General features: G+C 39.0%; 1 protein-coding gene across 1 annotated transcript in view; it reads right to left on the bottom strand.

Moving 5' to 3' along the window:
• LOC150102105 (transmembrane reductase CYB561D2-like) overlaps positions 1-22,157 on the bottom strand; it is a 60,020-nt gene that overhangs the window by 22,286 nt on the left and 15,577 nt on the right. Inside the window, exon 2 of the mRNA XM_090399974.1 lies at positions 3,398-3,435. Within this exon, the coding sequence (XP_090256100.1) occupies positions 3,398-3,435 (38 nt within the window). The remainder of the gene's footprint in view (positions 1-3,397; positions 3,436-22,157) is intronic.

Raw genomic sequence — 22,157 nt, forward strand, 5'->3', positions numbered from 1 at the left:
TAGAAGAAAGAAGTGATGTGAAATAGATGTTGAATATCAATGATGAAGGGGTTGTTCATAAAATGGTGGAAGATAAAAGGAGAATAAGAGGTGATACCTGGAAGCTGTATAAGGAGGGTGTGAAGAAGTTAGTGAGAAGTAGGTTTTTTGTATGTAGTTTTTTGAATGATTGGAATGCCTGCATGAGAGTGTGGTGTCTGCATAATTTGAATGTGTTTAAGGCATGGTATGACAAGCTGTGTGTATGGCAAAGGGATGTCCTAAATGAGTCTTTAACTACATGGGGTCTTAAGGTAATCATCATCAAATTCCTGACATGTACCCTCAAGGAGTACTGGATATGATAGTACTACATGAAACTTACATGTTTACTACCTTCTATCTACAATTTTCCTCCAAATCAATCTGTTACCTGTCAAGACTCCAACATTATCAGATCTTAAATTTCAATCTTCCAAGGCACTTTTTACTGTATCAATCCACATATATCTTGGGCTTTTTCCTACCAACCTGGCAGAACTCTTGTTTTGCTAATCTTTCCTCTCCCATTCTGTTTAAGTTATGCTAATGCATTCCTGGATGCTGACAATGCCAAGTTCTTTCCTAATATCCTTGTTTTTAATAAGATATTGCCATTGATGCCTGTTCATGCCCCTAATCTTTCTCAGGACACTCATATCTGTGGTCTCTAGTCTTTGGTCAAGTGTTTTATTTCAAACCCAGCTCTCAGATCCATAAGTTAAAATTGGTTTGAACAGTCTTGTATACAGCTACTTTAGTGTTTTGACTAATTTCTCTCTTATTCCATATAAATTTATTCATTTGACTTCCTACCATACCAGCTTTGTTGATTCTATTGTATATTTCCATATTTAATTTACAGTCTTCATTAAAAATCATGCCTAAATAGCTGAAATGTTTTACTTGTTCTATATGTTCTCCATTCACAATGCAGTTGATATTTTCAATGATTCTGCCTATTTTCATTGTCTTTGTCTTTTTATTGCTGACCTTCATACCATATCTATTACAACAGCTATTCAACTTAGTCAAGGAATCTTGCAGACTTGTAGTGGATTTATTTAGAAGTATAACATCGTCCACATAAAGCAAAGAGCTGAAATTAACATTTCCAATGTTGATATCATGTATAATACCACTTTCCTTCATAATGTGATCCATATAGATAATGAATAACAGAGGGGATAATGTACATCCTTGTCTCACACCAGATTTAAAAGTAAACCATCTTCCTGTACTTCTTTCAATTCTAACTGCTGACTTACAACTCAAATAAAGACTAAGTATTGCTTGATATAATGCTCCATTGACACCATAAAACTGAAGCGTATTGAATAGCTTCTCTCTTGGCACCTTGTCATATGCCTTTTCCAAATCGAAAAAACTTAAATACAGATCTTTGTTATATTCCCATGATTTCTCCACTATTTGTCATAAAGTGAAAATCTGATCCTGACAGTCTCTATTTGGCCTGAATCCAGCTTGTTCTTCACCAAGCTTCCATTCCACCTTTCTTAGGAAGGACCTCCCATGATGAGTCTTTTGACTCCATGGAGGCCTGAATAATAATAATAATAATAAATCCTTCTCAAGTATACTTGTGCAAATTTTATCAGGAACACTCAGTAAAGAAATACCTCTGTAATTCACATTTCAGTTTTACTTCCCTTTTTATATAAGTGAATTATGAGTGCTCTACTCCAATCATCTAGAATTCGACACTGATTGTTTCATTTATCAATTTTTTGAAGTAATTACTCCATACATCAAGGATATCTTTTTCTCCAGTTTTCATGTCACCTTCATCATCTCTAATGCCATTTACAACACTCTTTCCTCCATTTCTGGGCTTCTTCAACAACCTCCAGAATATATGTTTCCCCCTTCTTGTTATTCATTTTCCATATTCTTACTAAAGTCCTCCCATGACTTTTGTTTAGTCAGTTTTACACAGTGTTTAGCTTTCTTACATTTGTCTCTGTATTCTCTAAGAGCACAAGCTGACTTTTGATATGCTTTATTCTTTTCCTGTATGCATCTTGAACTTCCTGTGTCCACCATGGAGTTCTGATTTTTCTATCATTGTACATGACCTCACTGAATGCCTGTCTGAATCAATCAGTGTTTTCTTCAGGGCTTGCCAATGAATCTCCAATGTTTGGTTCCTGTTCTTGAGCCTTTCATTTTTTCTTGAATAATGTTTGTGTTTTAGTCTACAGTTCATATCTGAGAGCTGCACAACTTTTATTCACTTTAAAATTTTCTTATATATTCTGTTTTTCAATATGAAATTCAATTTTATCCTGCTCAAGACTAAATGGTGATCACTTCCAATTTCAAATCCTCTGTACACTCTGGTGTCCTGCACCAGGGAGAAAACATCACTATCAACAATAACATAGTCAATGAGACTTTTCTTATTCCTTGCCTCTACTCTCCATGTGAATTTGTGCACATTTTCATGTTGGAACATTGCGTTAGTAATAATCAGACCATATGATGATGATGATCAATAGCCTATTTTTCTACTCACTGCAGGGTGAAGGCAGGCTTCTTCCATTGAGGGAGGTTTGGGTCTACTACTACATGGTGACCAAGTCCATATTGGGAGAGTGTATCTATACTTGGGTGACTGAATGTATGAAGGTGGAAGACAATCACAAACATCCATGCCATGTAGGAATGGATGAGTAGGATTCGAACCCACAGCCTCTCGCCTAAAGAGCGGATATGCTAACCATTCGGCCAACCAGGCTGGCTATCAGACCATGTCCTGAGCAGAAATCCAAAAGGTATTTGCCATTATTATTATTATTCAGGCCTCCACATAGTCAAAAGACGAATCACAGGAGGTCCTTCCTAGGAAACACAAAGTCTATCATACCACTTCTTAAACTCAATGACCGTTCTCATTCTCACCACTCTATCGGGCAATGCATTCCACAGTTCAACCACCCTCCATGCAACGAAACTACTCCTCACCCTCTTGCTCACAGCTTCCTTTCATAACTTGCAGGGATGCATTACCAGAGTGAATGATAAATGCTCTAATGCTGAATGGTTTTAAAATAGCTATGATATATATGTTAGTCTGTGCGAGTCTAATCCCACTGCAATTCTCCTGATTCTGTGGTGGTCCAGAAATAATACTAGTTCACCACAACTCAATTTGTATTACCAAATCTGGAGTATTCATATTAATACCACATCATGGTACTAATTATTAACTAAATAGAACTAATATGAACTTTTATTTCTATTCAGTTATTTTAATGCAGAATGAATACATATACTGATACAGATGTTTATGATATTGACAGTTCTATCTTACTTTAATTACAAAAAAAAAAAGAAATTTAACCGAGAATGGACTTACTGCTAAGGACATGAAGACTGGATGCCATGAAAAGAAACCTGCAGAAAAATAAAACATATCACATTAAATTGTTATTATTATTATTCAGGTCTCCATGGAGTCAAAAAATTCATCGTGGGAGGTCCTTCCAAGGAAACACAAAGTCTATCATACCACTCCTGAAACTCATTAACCATTCTCACTTTCACCACTATATCAAGCAATGCATTCCATGGTTCAACCACCCTCCATGCAAAGAAACCACTCCTCACCTGTTGCTCACAGCTTTGTTTCGTAACTTCTAGGGATGGTCCCCTGTTATCACTCTTTCCCACTGTTCAAATAAGCAAAAGAACTCCCCAAGTGTCAACCCTGTAACCACCTCTTAATAGTTTAACAGTCTCAATCTCAGTCTCAAAAATCCCCCCCCCCTAGCATAATAGTCAGCCAAGTTCTGAAAAGGTATAATATAATATAAATATGTATAAATATGCACATGTACATTCTCTAATTACCCCCATGTGGGGCGTACGCCACACGTTGAGAAACACTGCCCCTCTCCTTCTATCCACCAAACTCTGCAGTCCACATTCCCTCACCCGATCCTCATAACTAACCCTTGTACAATCCTGAAACCATCTTTGTTATCTGGCTGTGTACCCTTAACACAGTTAATTTATTCCCCTTCAAATCCTGGGGAGCAAATCTGAGAACAATAGTCTAAGTGTGGTCTGATCAGGGTCTTATACAACGGAATGATAACTCTTATCTCTGCAGGTCAGCATCTTTCTCATTATTGCAGCAATCCTGTATTACTTTCACCACCTTTGCAATGTCTGCTGAATTTCAGGTTTCTTTCAATCATCAACCCCAGATCTCTTGTTTCCCCTAATTCCTCCAGTATAGTTCCTCCTAATTCCCCTAATTCCTCCAGTATAGATGGGACGCTGCATACTCCAATAGAGTATGCAGCGTCCCATCGATTTGTGTCCTAAACCTCAAGACGTTACATTTTGCTGCATTAAACAGACACACACACACACACACACACACACACTCCCATTCATTTGCCCATCTATCTAGCTTATTCAAATCCTCTAGGGCTACCACATCTGTACTATTACTAATAACCCTTCCTAGCTTCACATCATTCGCAAACAACTGAATATCCCCATGCAATCCATTGACAATGTTATTGATATAAAGGTTAAACAATATAGGTCCCAGTACTGAGTCCTGTGGGACCACACTTATTATTATTACTACTATGTGACACCTCCAGGGAGTCTGAGGACTCATTGTGGGAGGGCACACTACACTAAATACATCTCATCCTCTCCACTACTACTTAATCCTCCAACTACAACACTACTACCATCAACACCACCAACAATAGTATTTTTGTTTGTAAATTGTGTGTTCTGAAGGCCAATTTATCTGTATGCGGAATGAAAAACCCGAGTTTTTGGGAGAAAAACTGCTACCACCATATGAGATCGGTGGTAGCAGGGTTTTTTTTTCTAACCTTCTGCCTTCTTGAAACTGCCCCACCATATACACAACTCTTTGATACCTATCGGACAGCCAATGTTAAATTCAGTTGACCAACTTGACATCCAAACCCATGTGCTGCAACGTAAATATCAGCTCATCATATGGCACCCTGTCTAATGCCTTTGCTAAATCCAAGAAAATGGCAGTATATGCCTTTCTCTCATGTACTGCTCCTGTGACTTTATTATAAAAGGCTAGCATATTTCTAAAATTAGAGCACCCCTCAACAAATCCATGTTGACTCTCACAGATAACATTACCCTCATCTAGCCAATGCTGCATATGGTCCCGCACTAATTTCTTCAAGATCTTAACAACTACTGATGACACACAAATTGGCCTATAATTAGACACTTCCAGTCTACTTCTTTCCTTATGCAATGGCACTATCTTACCTCCTTCCATTCCCTGGGCACCTTTCCAGCAGCCAGACTTTCATTGAAAAGCCAGGTCAAAGGAGCTGTCAGTTCTTTAGCACATTCTCTCAAAACTTGTGGTGAAATACCATCCAGTCCCACAGCTTTACTGACATCCAGAGTACTCAGCATCTGGAACACACTCTCCTCTGCACTTCTAAATCTTGAACCTGCCTTATCCCTCTAGTATTAAAATTTACTCCTCCAGGATGAAATACTCCAATAAAGTATTCATTGAACAATTCCACTGTCTTCTGCATCAGTCACCCTATTCCCATTTTTATCCCACAATATCAATCTTCCACAGTCGTTTCTCCTCCTACTCGCCACATAGCTAAAAAATTCCCTAGGATTTTCTTTCGGCCAATCTCTTCTCATATTCCAGTTTCGTCTTTCTTACCAAATATTTACACTGTTCATATATGCTTTTTTTTTAGCAACATCAGAATTAACAACCATGGATAGTCAAGAAACTCATGGACTACAAGAGAACTGCACTAATCCTTATAATGTTAATTATGCTACATATTAAAATCATTCACTGTAAACATACTCACCACATTCTAAGATAATGGAATACACTGAATATACCCACCACTCTCCAAGCAAAAATTTCTCTTGAACAACTTCAAGGGACGCAACCTTTCCCTCTGTTCTGCTTTTAGAAACAATTCCAATGTATATTAGGTAAACACTTATGAACAATGTATGTGTTTTTTTTTTCCCAGACAAAATTATTTCCCAGACTCTGTAGATTATACTCATAACTCAGAGCTTAGCCCTTATATACCAAGAACTTGATCACAATCCCACCTGAACAACTGAAGAAATTAAATTCACTTCTAGATGAGGTGATAAGTTTGGATGCAGACATGATAGAAAGGTTAAAAATACATTTTGCAAGACCTCCTAGATTTTATGGTCTACCTAAAATCCACAAGACAGATATTCCTCTTCGTCCTATAGTGGACTGTATTGATTCACCTACTTATCGCATAGCCAAATATTTAGCAAAATTATTGAAATCACATATAGGCAAATCACGCTCTTTTTTGAAAAACTCATCGGATTTCCTAAATAAATTAAAAAATATCTCATTGCAACCTACTGATCTTATGGTGAGTTTCGATGTAGAATCTCTTACCTCTAAAAGAGACTTTACAATTACTTCCTGATATCTTCCCACAAGATATTATAAATTATTTGATTTCGTGATGCACTCTGGATATTTCTTGTGTCAAAACAAATTCTACAACCACGTAGAAAGAACGGCCATGGGAAGTCTACTTTCACCTACTCTAGCCAACTTTTATTTGGAACATCTAGAAGTTGTCCTGTTTTCATCTATATTTCCTCAAACATCCTTTTGAATAGGAATTTGATAGGAATGCTCATCATTCCTATCAAAAAACAGGAATCATAAAATGTTTAATGCAATGAGTTAGAACTAATTGTTCAACTCCTCATGAATTACAGAAAGAACTTTCAACTATCAAACATCACATGAAATTAAATGGCTTCTCCAAAAAAAAAAAAAAAAGTACACAACATCTGTTCAATTCCTACAATTCAATCCAGAACAACAACGAATCGGTATGTCAAGTTCTAATTCCATATATTTCCGGGATTTCAGAACCAATTTCAAGAATTCTGAACAAATATGATTAGCAGCCACTTATATCCCTATTAACAAAATATCCACCTATTTCCCCTCTTCTAAAGATAAACGCTCAACTATGCCTCTGCTTGGTGTATATCAAGTTTCTTGTAACTGCAATCTATCCTACTTTGGACAAACAGGATGCTCTATAGAAAAAAGAATTCAAGAACATCAATCATACATTCTGCACAACAAATCCGATATGTCTGGATTGGCTCAGCATGGGATAGAGACCAGCCACAACATCCTCTGGTCCAAGACTCACTTTCTACACAGATGTCACTATAAATTCAAATGGCTATTCAAAGAGAGTACTGAGGCCTTACTTCAATGCTCTAACTTGAATCGAAATGACTGTATATCCTTATCAAAAATATCTGAAAGTTTAATCCGGATAACACATCATTTTTTTTTTTAATTGAGACTTTTAATTCCTACATTAGTCTAATGTTATTTATAAATTAAGATTATTATATGAAATTGTGAATTAATACCTATAATTTAGTCATCTTTCTGATGAAATTTTTCCTCTCTTTAATGCTTGGCAATGCAACATTGCGTGGCTCGTTCTACTTTTGAATGATCAATTGTTGGAATTCCACCTTGTTAAAAACTGTTCCTATGTAGCCACTGAAGATAAGTCTGTTAGTTTCAGACTGAAATATTTGGCAAATAGTAAAATATTCTTGTGTTGATGTATCTATAACTCCTAATTCCAAGTATAGGCTGATCAAAATAATATACAATGGAACAACCTCATCCTTATCTCAGCTGGTCAACATCTCAACATTCCAACAATGAACCAGTTGGTCTTCACCATCTTAACAATGTGTCCCCTGAACTTCACCTTTTTGGCAATCATCATTTCAAGATTCCTTACCACCTTCACTATAATCAAACCAACAGAATATATAGCTTTTTGTCTCCAAATCCTTAAGTTTTAAAAATTGTACTTAATCACATTTAAATGTTCCTATTCTCCAAATCCTTCTGAATGGCAGCACATCAGTATCTTATCTAATAATAATATTCAAAACTTGGAATCATTTACAAAGAACTGCATATGCCTCCCCTGCAATTCATTCACAACATCACAGACAAAGATTGAATAGTACTGGCACTGCAAAACCACACATGGTATCTTTTTCTACTTCAACATTGTTCATTCCCCTTCTATGCACACTCTATATGAACCAATTGAATCCAATTCAGAAAACAGATTATCCACTCATTCAACACAATTTAAACATCATAATATCATGCAGCAACTGTGAAATGCTTCTGTAGGGCCATGAATGTTTTATCACTTGCACAAGGCTGAAAGGCCTGTAGAAAATAAATGCTGGGTATGGACTGGAGTCAAGAGTAAAGTAATCAGTTGATATTCCTTATAAAGAGCTGGAAGTTGTAGTCTTGAGGGAATTGTTCTTGGGGAAGGCTGTTACAAAGAACTGATGTAGATGGATGAAAGATGACTTGGATGTCTGGTTTGGTAAGTCAGTAGTTCAGCTGTAAAAGGATGCTGGGTAGCTGTAGGTTTAGCAGAAATGGGAAGGGGAGGAATAATGCTACTGAATAACACTCATTGAAATATTTGTGGGAATGATACAATGCAGTAAACTGAGCATCTGTGGAAGAGGAGTCATTGATCAACCAAACTGCTTTCTTCTAAATAGCATCAAGAATTTTGAAAGAGGTTTTAAGTGCACCACTACCATCATCACCAAATTTGAGAGTGGTATTCCAAAGTTGGGTGGATATGAGATTTGCACTAAGTAATTCACTGGAGGGATGAAACAAAATGGCAAGATTTCTAGAAGCTGTGCAAGTGATGTGATTATGCTAGGAAAGGCTAGGAGTAACAGTCAGTAAAAGAGGAGCGATCTGATCTTGAATCTTAAGTTAAGCATTTTCAAAAAGATAAGGGAAGAAGAAGAACTACGATCTTTGGAAGCACTGAAAGTAACTTGACTGTTATTGCACTATTGCAGGAATTGTTTAGAGCACTTAAAATAGAGATGTTCTTGAAGTTCAAGGTATTTGCACACTACTTGATATAAGGGATAAGTGTAGAGTGCTATCATTAGCAGAACTGGGGTGCAATCCTAGCTCACCTCCTCATGGTGCACCCTGGATAATGCTAAAGAGCTAGAGTGACTTGGCAACCAGACTATCTTCTCGATCTCTTGATTACAGCACACAAATTAGCTCTCTTAAGGGCAAGATGACTAGGAATATTGGACCTGTTGTCTGAATTTGCTAAATTAACATTGCGGGTATATGTAGAGCAAAATGTGAATACCTCTCAAAGATTTTATATGACAACAATGCCGACGTTGTTCTTATTCAAGAGACTCACTGTAAGGATGAGGATCAGCTCCACCCAGGGGACGAATTCCTGGTTACATTATCATTGAAGCCACTTACCATCATGCACATGGTCTTGCCACCTATGTACGTAGCACCCTAGAAGATTCCCACCTCATTACAACCAGCAATGTCGGCACTGTGCATCTGATAATAACTATGATAGGGAACATTGTGGAGGCACTCTTGTGGCCTCCACAAGTTCTACCAGTGCACAATCATCCTGCGATGCATATAGGTATGGAAATATGCTTCCAACAATGAATGCAGAGAGACTCTGACTGAATGGGCAGAAATTCACAACATGCACCTGATTTTCAATGCAAAAGATAGATCTTCCTTCAGGTCAGCAGCTTGGAACAGGGAGTACAACCCTGACCTCTGCTTCATCACTCAAGACAACAATGGATGACTAATACCTACATCGAGAAGAGTTCTCTCCAACTTCCCCCAAAGCCAACATAGACTAATTAGATTAGAGGTAGGTCTGCAGGTACCCTTTGTCAGATCCATCCAACATCCCCGCTGGAACTTCAAGAAAGCTGACTGCGATATATTTGCTGCCTGTCTTCACAAATATGTCTGTTCGATCCCTCCAACAAGCAGTAATTACAAGAGATTCGTGGGAGCTGTCTTAGCTGTAGGTAAGAAGACCATACCAAGAGGCTTCTGGAAGGAGTATATCCCTGGATGGGATGATGATAGTAATAAACTGTATCAAGAATATCTAGAGTGTGGTGATCCTGACATTACAGATGAACTCATTCACAGCCTTGACACCAGCCAACAGAAGAAATGGACTAAAACAGTAGAAAGACTCGATTTTCGGCACTCCAGTAGAAAAGCATGGAGCCTTCTAAGAAAACTAGGTAGTGGCACCCTGACTGCCCGGGAACAATCAGCTATTTCTTCTAACCAATATGCATCACATATTGTCAACACATCAAGATATACCACCAAAGACAAACAACACACTCTTCAAATAAAAAGAGAACATATTTGAAAAATAACAGACCATCAGACCCTCTATATTCACGACCCTTCATTCTTGAAGATATTAACACTGTTCTAATGGATATGAAACCTGGCAAGGCTCCAGATTTTGATGGAATTCATCCTGATTTCCTGTTGAAGACAAGCCAAAAAGCTCGACAGTGGTTGGCTTGCTTTTTCTCTGACATCCTGCAGACTGGTAGACTTCCAAAAGAGTTTAAGAGGACAAAAATTATCCCCCATCTTAAAACCAGGAAACAACAAACCAGAAAACTACTGACCAATCACCCTGCTTAGCACCTGTTATAAGCTCCTAGAAATGCTCATCCTTAATAGAATTGCCCCTAAGATAATAGAACAAGTCCGAGTGGAACAGGCCGGATTCAGACATAAACGAAGCTGCTGTGATCAGGTTCTGTCACTCACAACACATATAGAGGCAGGCTACCAACAATGCCGGAAAACAGCTGTAGCTTTTGTAGATCTTACAGCAGCTTATGATACAGTCTGGAGGCATGGCAGTCTGCAAGTTGCTCCATGCAGTCCCATGCAGAACAATAGCAAAACTAATCGATAACATAATAAGCAACCACCTGTTCCAAGTATGAATGGATGAGAACAAAAGTAAACAAAGAACACTGGATAATGGACTACCACAAGGGTCAGTTCTGGCTTCCCTCCTTTATAAGTTATACATCGCAGATTTGCCTAATACAGCCTCCAAGAAGTTTTGCTATGCTGGTAACATTGCTCTAGTCGCCAGACACACCAATTTTACTACAATGGAAGATACACTAACAAACAACCTTGCAGTCCTAGATGTATACTTCAGCAAATGGAGATTAAGCCAAAATCATAGCAAAACAGAAGTTTCATGCTTCCACCTAAACAATAACCAGGTAAAGAAAGAACTCATGGTCTACTTCAACCACAAACTGCTACGATACAACAGATTCCCAAAATATCTGGGCGTCACTCTGGATAGAACACTATCTTTTAAGCCACATCTCATTAACACAGCATCCAAGCTAGAAACAATATACTGCAAAAACTATGTGGAACAACTTGGGGTGCCTCAGCAACAATGTTTTGCTGCACTGCTCTTGGCCTCGTTTACTCTACAGCTGAATACTGCTTACCCATATGGCTGAACAGCACCCATGTGTATTTGGTTGATGCCCAGCTTAACACCACTATGTGCCTTATTTCTGGAACTGTAAAATCAACTCCAACCTACTGGCTCCCAGTGCTAATCAACATCCTGCCTCCACACGTCTACAGATCCAACTTTCTTCTATATGAATACAGAAAAATCATGGAAATCCAAAATCTTCCAATCCATGAAGACATCCCACCCCTAGAAATAAACAGGTTAAAGTCAAGGCACCCTCCAATCTTAACAGCAAAAAATCTTGCAGAGACAGGTTTCAACATGAAGGAGAAGTGGAAAGAGTCTTGGAGTAACACTTCAACAGGGATTTTCCATGAATTAGTGGACGCAACACACATGCCTTCAGGTTTTGACCTACCTCGGAAAACTTGGTCTGCCCTTAACCGAATCCGCACCAACCATGGCAGATGTGCAGAGCACCTTTACAAATGGGACATGATTGCCTCACCCAGGTCCAACTGTGGATCACCCTGCCAGACAATTAATCATATTACAGCAGAATGTGTCCAACGTGCATACAGTGGAAACCTGTCAGACTTCATCCATGCTACACCAAGTGTAGTTGACTGGATAATCAATCTAGACATTAAGTTGTAGCCTATTCTTGATTGTCTCTTTTATGACTGTATTATGTCTTATTTCCATATATATATTAAGGTTTAATGTAACTTTTCATGTGTGAGCCATATGCTAAATAAATAAATAAGCAGAACTGCGAAGAGAGTTTGAGGTCATTTATGTATATGAGGAAGAGGGTGTATAAAATAACAGAACCAAATGCATACTGGCATTGATAGCAAAATTTGAAAAAAAAAAGAGAGAGAGAGAGAGAGAGAACATCTATCATTACATGCAGTGAATGGCCTTAGAAAACACTTACAATCCAGTGAGGAAGGCAAACCATAAGATAACAATCTGGTGAGAAGCCCTCAGTACTAAATCCTATCAAATGCAACATAAGACTTGTCAAACCTTTCAATGGCATGTGTCCAGAAGTGCATAATGTAGGTGAGGAGATCTGCTGTGGATCTTGATTAGAGAAATCCATATTTGTGAAACTGACTAACTGACAGTTCTCCAGGTGGACTTCTTCATTACTATTATTATCATTATTCAGGCCTCCATGGAATCAAAAGACTCATTGTAGGAGGTCCTTTCTAAGAAACATAAGTCTATCAAGACTAATCGAGGGAGGTCCCTCCTAGGAAACAAAGTCTATCATACCGCTCCTTAAATGCATTGACCGTTCTCGCTCTCACCACTTAATCAGGCAATGCATTCCATGGTTCAACCACCCTCCATGCAAAGAAACCACTCCTTGCCCTCTTTCTCACAGTTTCCTTTTGTAACTTCCAGGGATGGCCCCTTGTCATGACGCGAAAGAACTCCCCAGTGTCAACCCTGTAACCACCTCTCAACAGTTTAAAAGTCTCAATCGTATCACCTCTCCTTCTTCTCTCAACTAAACTCTGCAGTCCACACTCCCTCAGCTGATCCTCATAACTAACACTGTACAGTCCTGACACCATCTTTGTTATCCACCATTGTACCCTTTCCACAGTTAATTTATCCCCTTCAAATCCTGGGAACCAGATCTGAGAACAACAGTCAAGGTGTGGTCTGATCAGAGTCTTATACAATGGAATGATAACCATTTTATCTCTGCAGGCCAGTGTCTTTCTCATTATTGCAGCAATCCTCTGTGTTACCTTCACTACCTTTGCAATATGTCCCCTAAATTTCAGGTTTCTATCAATCATCAACCCCAGATCTCTTGTCTCCCCTGCTTCCTCCAGTTTAACTCTCCCATAGAGTATGCAGCATCCCAAACCTCAAGACCTTACATTTTGCTGCATTAAACTGACACCCCATTCATTTGCCCATCTATCTAGCTTATTCAAATCCTCTTGCAGGGCTACCACATCTGCACTATTACTAATAACCCTTCCCAGCTTCGCATCATCCGCAAACACTGAATATTCCCTTGCAATCCATGGACAATGTAATTGATATAAAGTAAATTTAGTTTAATCCTTTAATCCAAGTGTGTGTGCAAACAAAGTTTGCGCCTGAAAGTATCTTCAGGACTGGGGTAAAGTGGTACAACACTGGGCAACTCCTTGCAAAGGTGGAGCAAGCTAATGCTCCACCTTTGCAAGGAGTTGCTAATTTTCTGCAATTGGTTACATGTAGGCTTTCATACTGAAGGCTAGTTGAGTATAGGAAAATGTATAGATGATTTGTTTCAATAATGAAATATTGAAAATTGGAATGAAAATTAAGAGAATTATAAAAACAGAGAAAAACTCACCTAAAAAACTTGATTAACATAGAATTTTTGCCTAAGTCTCATAGGTGGCACACCGTTTGGCAGCTCCTATAGGAGGAGATGACCTTACTAATGCTTCTGCCTTGGTATCTCCACCTGGGCCTGGCTCCCACTGAAGAGACCTCAATAAAGGTGGAAACTAGTCTGGATAGCGGCCCTTCCCTTAATGCATAACATTATACATATCCTCAAGGAGATGTGTTTTGCATTACGGGAGATACTGAGATAGGAGTGTTGGTGGCTTGCTCCACCTTTGCAAGGAGTTGCCCGGTGTTGTACTACTTTACCCCAGTCCTGAAGATACGTTCAGGCGCAAACTTTGTTTGCACACACTTGGATTAAAGGATTAAACTAAATTTATTATAGTCTGACCAAGTGAAAAATAAACTTTCAATGGATATAAAGGTTAAACAATATAGGTCCCAGTACTGAACCCTGTGAAACCCCACTTGTAACCTTCTGCCTCTTTGATATTACTCCACTATACACAACTCTCTGATATCTATCGGACAGCCAATCCTGAATCCAGTTGACCATCTGACATCCAGACCCATGTGCTGCAACTTGTATATCAGCTTATCATGTGGCACCCTGTCAAATGCCTTTGCTAAGGCTAGGAAAATGGCAGTATATGCCTTTTCCTCATCTAATGCTCTTTAGACAACATCTTTAGTAACATCTTATTACTTTAGACAACACTGAGGTGAGAGCAATAGGTTAATAGTTTGAAGATAGACATGTCACCTATTTTCTGCAATTGGTTACATGTAGGCTTTCATACTGAAGGCTAGTTGAGTATAGGAAAATGTATAGATGATTTGTTTCAATAATGAAATATTGAAAATTGGAATGAAAATTAAGAGAATTATAAAAACAGAGAAAAACTCACCTAAAAAACTTGATTAACATAGAATTTTTGCCTAAGTATCATAGGCACTGCCAGTACAAGATCAAAGAATGGCAATTAAACAATAACAGACAATTCTGAAAAGTGCCATCTGAGTAGCTAAAGTAAGATAACTAATAGAGGTAAATAATTTCCTAATTTATTTTTTTTTAAAAATTTATGTATGTATATACAGAGTGATTAAAAATTCCGCGTAAACTTTGAGGGAGGGTAGAGAACATCAAAATCAACCATATTCACATAGAAAAGCATGACTGGAAACACCACCCAAAAAGTGATATGTGGCACTATTCGCCAGCGCTTCAAGTGAGCAATTGGTGCTTCCTCATTCAAGCTTTCAATGTCGTACAAAGAACATGCATCATTTTACAAATGGCAGGCATGCACCTTGTTTATGAGTTAGCTGACAGTAATGGACGAGCTGCTGTACGAATGTACCCTGAAAGGTACCCAAACAGATATGTACTGCATCACCAAATGCTTGTGCATTTGCATCAGAATTTGTGTGACTATGGATCATTCAGGGATTGCAGGCATGGTGGGATTTCATGTCGATTGTGGCCACCCACTATCGACGCAAAATCCCACCATGGAAGAAGAGATGTTGCATGAAATGGACAATAATCCAGAGACAAGTACAACATGCTGTTGCTTCTGCTATAGGAGTATCTTGATCCAGTGTTTTGCACTCTGAGTCTTTACATCCATTTCATCTGCAATGGGTCCAGTTACTGATGGCTGAAGATTATCCTCGACATGTGGAATTCGTGCAGTGGTTTCTGCAGAAAAGTGCTGTAGACCCAGATTTTCCAACTTGTGTTTTGTTCATGGATAAAGCTTCATTTATCCGAGAAGGGATCTTCAATCACCACAGTGCTCATGTGTGGGCCCATGAGAACCCACATGATGTGCGATCGCATGCTGCACAACAAAGCTTCGCCATTAATGTATGAGTAGGTATCGTCGCTGACTGTTTAGTTGGTCCATGCCTCTTACCGCCCCGACTGGATTTCCAGAAGTATCAGACCTTTCTGGAAGAAGTTCTGCCGGATTTACTGAACAATGTTCTAATGACTGCGCGTCGGCAGATGTGGTTCCAACACGATGGGGCTCCAGCCCATTTTGGCATTTCTGTGCATCAGTATTTGAACAGGTCCTTTGGGGCTCGATGGATTGGGCGTGGTGGACCAATCATTGCATTGCCCCCATGCTCATCTGATTTATCAAGCACTGATTTTTCTGTGGGGGGTGACCCTTAGAGCCATGGTGTATGAAACGCCTGTTGCCTCTGACATGGACCTCGTGGCAAGAATCACCATCGCTGCTGCTAATATCCGGGAAACTCTAGGTATTTTCGAAAATGTATGGCAAATCAATGCGTCATCGGTGTCAGGCATGCATCACTGCTAATGGTCGTAACTTTGAGCACCTGATGTGAAACCATATTATGTATCCAACTACTACTGAACTGTTCAGTTATGCCTAATAAAGTTTTTTACACTACTTACTTCCTTGTGTTATTTCTGTATATTTGTGTCCCTGTTAGTACCTTCCGGTGATGCTTTCCTATGTGAATATGGTTGATTTTGATGTTCTCTACCTCCCCCTCAAAGTTTGTACATGGAATTTTAAACCACCCTGTATATAATCATCAACAGCTTTCTTCAGTCCACTGCTGCACGAATGCCTTTCCATGTGTCTTCCATTTTAGCCAGTCGTGTGCATCTCTCCACCATAAAAGTCCATAACATCTTACTATTTCATCATCCCATCTTACCATTGGTCTACCTAGTTTCCAATAATCTCCATTCTGTTGTTCTCTTCGTCCATCTATTGTCAGGCTCATCACATCCTTTGCAGTGCCATTTGTTACCATTTATTACTAAGGCAATGTCCATTACCTATGTTTGCTTCCTTATTCAAATATTATTCTTTTTATCTAACTGGGTTATTTCCAAAACTCTTTCCATGTTTCTTTGTGTTGTTTTCACTTTCTCTAGGTGTTTTTTAGACTCCAGGTTTCACTGTATAGGTCACTGTTTGGAGAACATACAAGTTGTAGATCTTTCTTTTTAGGCAGTTTGCTAAATTGCTTTTAAATATCTCTCCATATAGTTAAAAACTTTCTGTCCTGCTATTATTTAAGCTGAAATTTCATTATCAAGATTATGGCTGTTTGAAATAATTTGTCCTAAATATTTGTATGAATTCACTATTCCATTCTATCTTTAATTTATTTCAATTTGTTTGTGTTCTGAAGCATTTCCACTATACAGTATGTTATTTTTTTATTTATCCATATTTATTTGTAGGTCTATATCCTGACTTACCTCATTTAATTCAATAATCATGTGTTATAGTTCTTTTGTGATATTGCTATTATAAGGATAGCAACAAGAAATAAAGGGATGAAATGATTTCAGGGATTGAATTTATTCGCTCCAAAATCATTGGAATAAGTGAAACATGATTCAATGAAGATTATATTGTAATAGAAATAGAAATGGAAGGATACAGTATATTTTGCTAGGATAGAAAGAGCAAGAAAAGAGGGGAAGTGCTGCTGATGATAGCAGGGGAATTATTATTACGTGATGCCTCCAGGGAGTCCAAAGACTCATCGAGGGAGGACACCTGCTCTACAGCTTTCTGTCTACACCAATGCCATCTACCGTCCATCACCACCACTAGTATTTTCACAGCCAATCAAAAACAGCCATGCCTTCAGCAGGATTCGAACCTGCAGCCTTTTGGCTGGAAAGGTAATCTTTCCAGCCAAAAATATGAAAGGAGGAAAGAGTTGCAATGGTTATTAGACAGTGTGGTGTAACATGGAGGTTGAGAGGAAGGCATATTTAGTTGAATGTTACAATAAGTTTGTGAATGTGGAGGGTGGTGATGAAGAAATGTATAAACAACTTGGATTACTGAACAAAAGAAGAATAATTATTATGAGTAACTTTAATTATGGTGGTGTAGATTGAAATGAAGAAATAACATTTGGGTATAAGGAAAATAATTTCTCAAGGTCTTGAGAGATAACTATCATAAGCAGCATGTAACAGAGGGCACACGATTAGATTTGGAACTCTGGAACCTCATTTCATCAGAGGTTGTAACTGTGAAAAGGGTTTCACACTTTCCTCCAGTTGGTGAAAGTGATTATGAAGTAATCACCTGTGTTGTGGAAAGTCATATGCAGACTTTTGTGAGGAAAAGATACATGTGGAATTATAAGGCTGCTGATTTTGAAAAGTTTAGGAGACAGCTTCAAGCTATAACATGGAATGAGCAGTTGAGCAGTAAAGAAATAAATGCTGCTTGGAAACTGACAAAGAAATTCATCACAGCATCAATATGTGAATGTATTCCAAAGGCTAAATTGGATTAATGTGGAACTTAAACTTGAAATCTGGAAAAAGAAGGTACTTTGGAGGAAATACAAGATAAATAATATCAATAATCAGTTACATGAAGAATATAAAGTACAAGCCAGGAGAGTGACTCAGTTAGTAAGGAAAACAAAAGTGCATTATGAGCAGAAATTGGGAAATCTGACAGAGAAAAATCCTAGAAAGTATTTTTACATATGTGGCAAGTAGAAGGAAGAATAATCATGGTAAGATGATGTTAACGGATGAAAGTGGTAGAATGGTATCTGCTGCAGAAGACATTATTGAAGTATTTGGCGATCTATTTATAAGTGTTTCATCCTGATCAGGGTGGAATCATGAGGAACCTAAGTGTAGAGGACATTGCACAGGATGGCTTAATTGTGAGTGAGCAGAAGGTATTTGAGGAAATAAATAAACTTCATGCCAATAAGCCGATAGGATTTGATGATATAAGTTGACCAAGCAACTTAATAGAATGTTCCAGGGAATTGGCAGTGGCATTGACATGCCTGTTTAATAAAAGTCTTGCAACAGCACCGGTTCCAAGGGAGTGGAAGGAAGGTAAAATTTTTCCACTGCATAAAGGTGGCGAAGACTGTATATTCATATTATAGGCAGGTCTGCATAACTGGAGTTGTGGTGAAGCTACTGGAGAGATTGGTGACAGGTAGGATACAGAAATGGGTTGATAACAGCAGTATTCTCTGTGGTTATCGGCATGGGCTTGTTAAGGGGAGATCATGGTTCACTAACTTACTTAGGTACTATAACAAGGTGACAAATTGGAGAGGAGACATGCATAAACAGCGGTGTACTTGGATTTTGCAAAACTTTTTGATAGACTGCCACACGACAAGCTGGTAAATAAACTGAACCAGGTGGAATTGGATAACAGACTTCTGCGTTAGATCAGTGACTGGCTGTCACATAAGTATCAGAAAGTTGTATATGGTGGAGCAGTGTCCCGAAAGGGAAAGGTCACTAGTGGTGTACCACAGGGGTAAGCTTTTGGGACCATTGTTGTTCATTTGTGCATTAATGATACTGGGATGGATTTAACTAGTGATATGCAGCTTATTGCAGATGATGCAAAACTGGGAAGAGCAATGCAGAGTGAAGTGGATGTTATGGCCTTACAAGAGGACTTGCATAGATTGCATGAATGGGGTAGATAAGTTGAACTCAATGTTACAAAGTGTAATGTTTTGAGAGTTGGTAAGCAACGATGGGATGCAAAGTATACACTTGGTGGGGAATCTCATCTCTATTACTTCCTTTAAAGGAAGTAGAAGAGATGAGAGATCTAGGAATGATGGCAAACAAGGACCTGAAATTTAGGGACCACATTATTATTATTGTTCTGGGCAACTCCAAGGAGTCGACAGACTCATTGAGGGAGGCCCTAACATCACGTCAAAAACAACTATTCGACATTCACACCGTATCTATCATACCTTGCCTTGAACTCATTCACGGTAGTAGCGCACCCACAACAGACTCTGGAAGCTTATTCCACTCATTCACCACTCTCCAAGTAAAAAACCTAGCTCTAACAACCTTGTCAACCACGCTCTTGCCCAGCTTCCATGCATGGCCCCTAGTCCTCCCACCACCAGTCATATTTTCAAAAATATCTTCTGGATCAATCTTATAGAAACCCTTCAGTAATTTGAATGTCTCAATCATATCACCCCTCCTTCGCCTATCGTCCAATCTCTGCAACCCACAAATCCTAAACCTATTCTCATAAGGTTCATTCCACAGACCTGCTATCATCTTGGTCACTTGTCTCTGGATCCTCTCCACTTCCTCCCCATCACGAAGAAACCCTGGTGCCCATAACTGGGCACAGTAGTCCATATGGGGTCTTATCAGGGCTCGATACAGAGGAACAACTTGTTTGTCTCTGCATATTAAAGTATTTTTCAGAAGCCAAGTGATTTGATGAGCTGATTTAGTCACTTTTGCAATGTGCTCCCTAAACTTCAATTCCCTATCCACCAACACTCCCAAATCCCTGGCTTCATCAATCTCCTGGAGTATGGTTCCACCAATGCGATATACTGCTGCTATTCTTTTCACCCCAAAGTGCATAACCTTACACTTTGCCACATTAAATTGACATCCATTTTTCCTAGCCCAGTCCTCCAAACTATCCAAATCATTCTGTAAAATTTTGACATCCTGTGCATTCACAATTGCTCTACCCAACTTTGCATCATCAGCAAACAAGTGAACACTTCGTCTCAAATCCTTTCCTATATCATTGATGAACAAATTGAAAAGCAGTGGTCCAAGAGCAGAGCCCTGCGACATACCACTAGTCACAAGCCGTCTTTTAGACTCCACTCCTGAATAAACCACTCTCTGGTATCTCTCCTCCAACCACCCTCCTATCCATCTCACCAACCCTATATCTATCCCCATCTGCTCCAGTTTACTGATTAGGGTTCCATGTGGTATCCTGTCAAAGGCCTTGGCAAGGTCCAGTGGTATTACTGTAAACCCATTACCCCTATCCAGTTCAGCCGTCACTGTGTTATAAAACGTGAGCAAGTTACTGAGGCATGATCTACCCTTCACAAAACCATGTTGTCCCCCGTACAATATCCCATTTTCATCTATCCAATCCTGTATTCTTTTCTTGACTAATTTCTCTAAGACCTTGACAATGATTCCTGATATGCTAATCGGTCGGTAATTCACAACAGCAGTCTTGGAACCACCTTTATGCAGTGGAACTATTTTCCCCTCTTTCCACCCGCTCGGGAATAACCCAGACCCGAGACTCAAATTAAACAAAATGGTCAAGGGTACTGACAATTCTTTAGCTGCTTCTCGTACGACACGAGCTGGTATACCATCCAATCCCACGTATGTATTGACATTGAGGTTATGCAATAGACTACTCACCTCCACTTCATTCACCACAATTCCCGTATAATCTACTAGTTTATTCGTTTCTGCAATGTCACCACCTGGTTGATATATACTTGCAAAGTGCTCACTCAGTAACTCAACTATATCAACTGATTCAGTTACCTCCCTACCATCGGCATTCTTTAAAATCATTCTGCGATGTACATTTTTCCTTTTACTTGCTACATATCTAAAAAACTTTAGGATTCTCTTTAGCCTGCATGGTCAATGTTCTTTTGTAATCCTTTTTTGCTTTTCTTACCACCCTGATTACCCTTCTGGCCTGCGCTTTATACCGTTCATGTGCCTGCCAGTCACCTTTCTCCTTAAATTCCCTCCATAGTTGTTTCTTTTTTTGCAGTTCATGCTTAATGGTGTTATTCATCCATTTAACCCCTACTTGATTTATTATTCGGACTCTAGGTATACAGTCAGCCATTGCTTCATGCAAACACTTCTTAACTGCCTCCCATGCACTATCAACTTCTAGTCCTTGCAATTGTACATGCCACGGCACTGAACCAATCAAACTCCTAAGCTTGTCATACTTTCCTTGCTCTTGCTCTTTCCCCTGTTCCTCCAAGTGAAAAAACTCCCCACTGTAAACCCTGTAACTACCTCTCAACAGTTTAAAAGTCTCAATCATATCATCTCTGCTTCTTCCCTCTACCAAACTCAGCAGTATACATTCCCTCAGCCAATCCTCATAACTAACATTATACAGTCCTGATATCATCTTTGTTATCTAGCTCTGTACCCTTTCCACAGTTAGTTTATCTCCTTCAAATCCTGGGGACCAAATTTGAGAACAATAGCACAGGTATGAGGTTGTACAGAGAATGACAACTCTTATCTCTGCAGATCAACATCCTTCTCAGTATTGCAACCCTCCTCTGGGTTACCTTCACTGCGTTTGCATGTTCCCTGAATTTCAGGTTTCTATCAATCATCATCCCCAGATCCCTTGCCTCATCTACTTCCTCCAGTACAGTTCCTCCATTGATGTGAGGCTGCACAGGATGCAGCCTCAAATTGATGTATCCCAAACTTCAAGACTTTACATTTAGCTG

Source organism: Typopeltis vanoorti, chromosome 11 (assembly GCF_054136105.1).
Source record: "Typopeltis vanoorti isolate ZY-2024b chromosome 11, IOZ_Tvanoo_1.0, whole genome shotgun sequence".
NCBI lineage: Eukaryota > Metazoa > Arthropoda > Arachnida > Uropygi > Thelyphonidae > Typopeltis > Typopeltis vanoorti.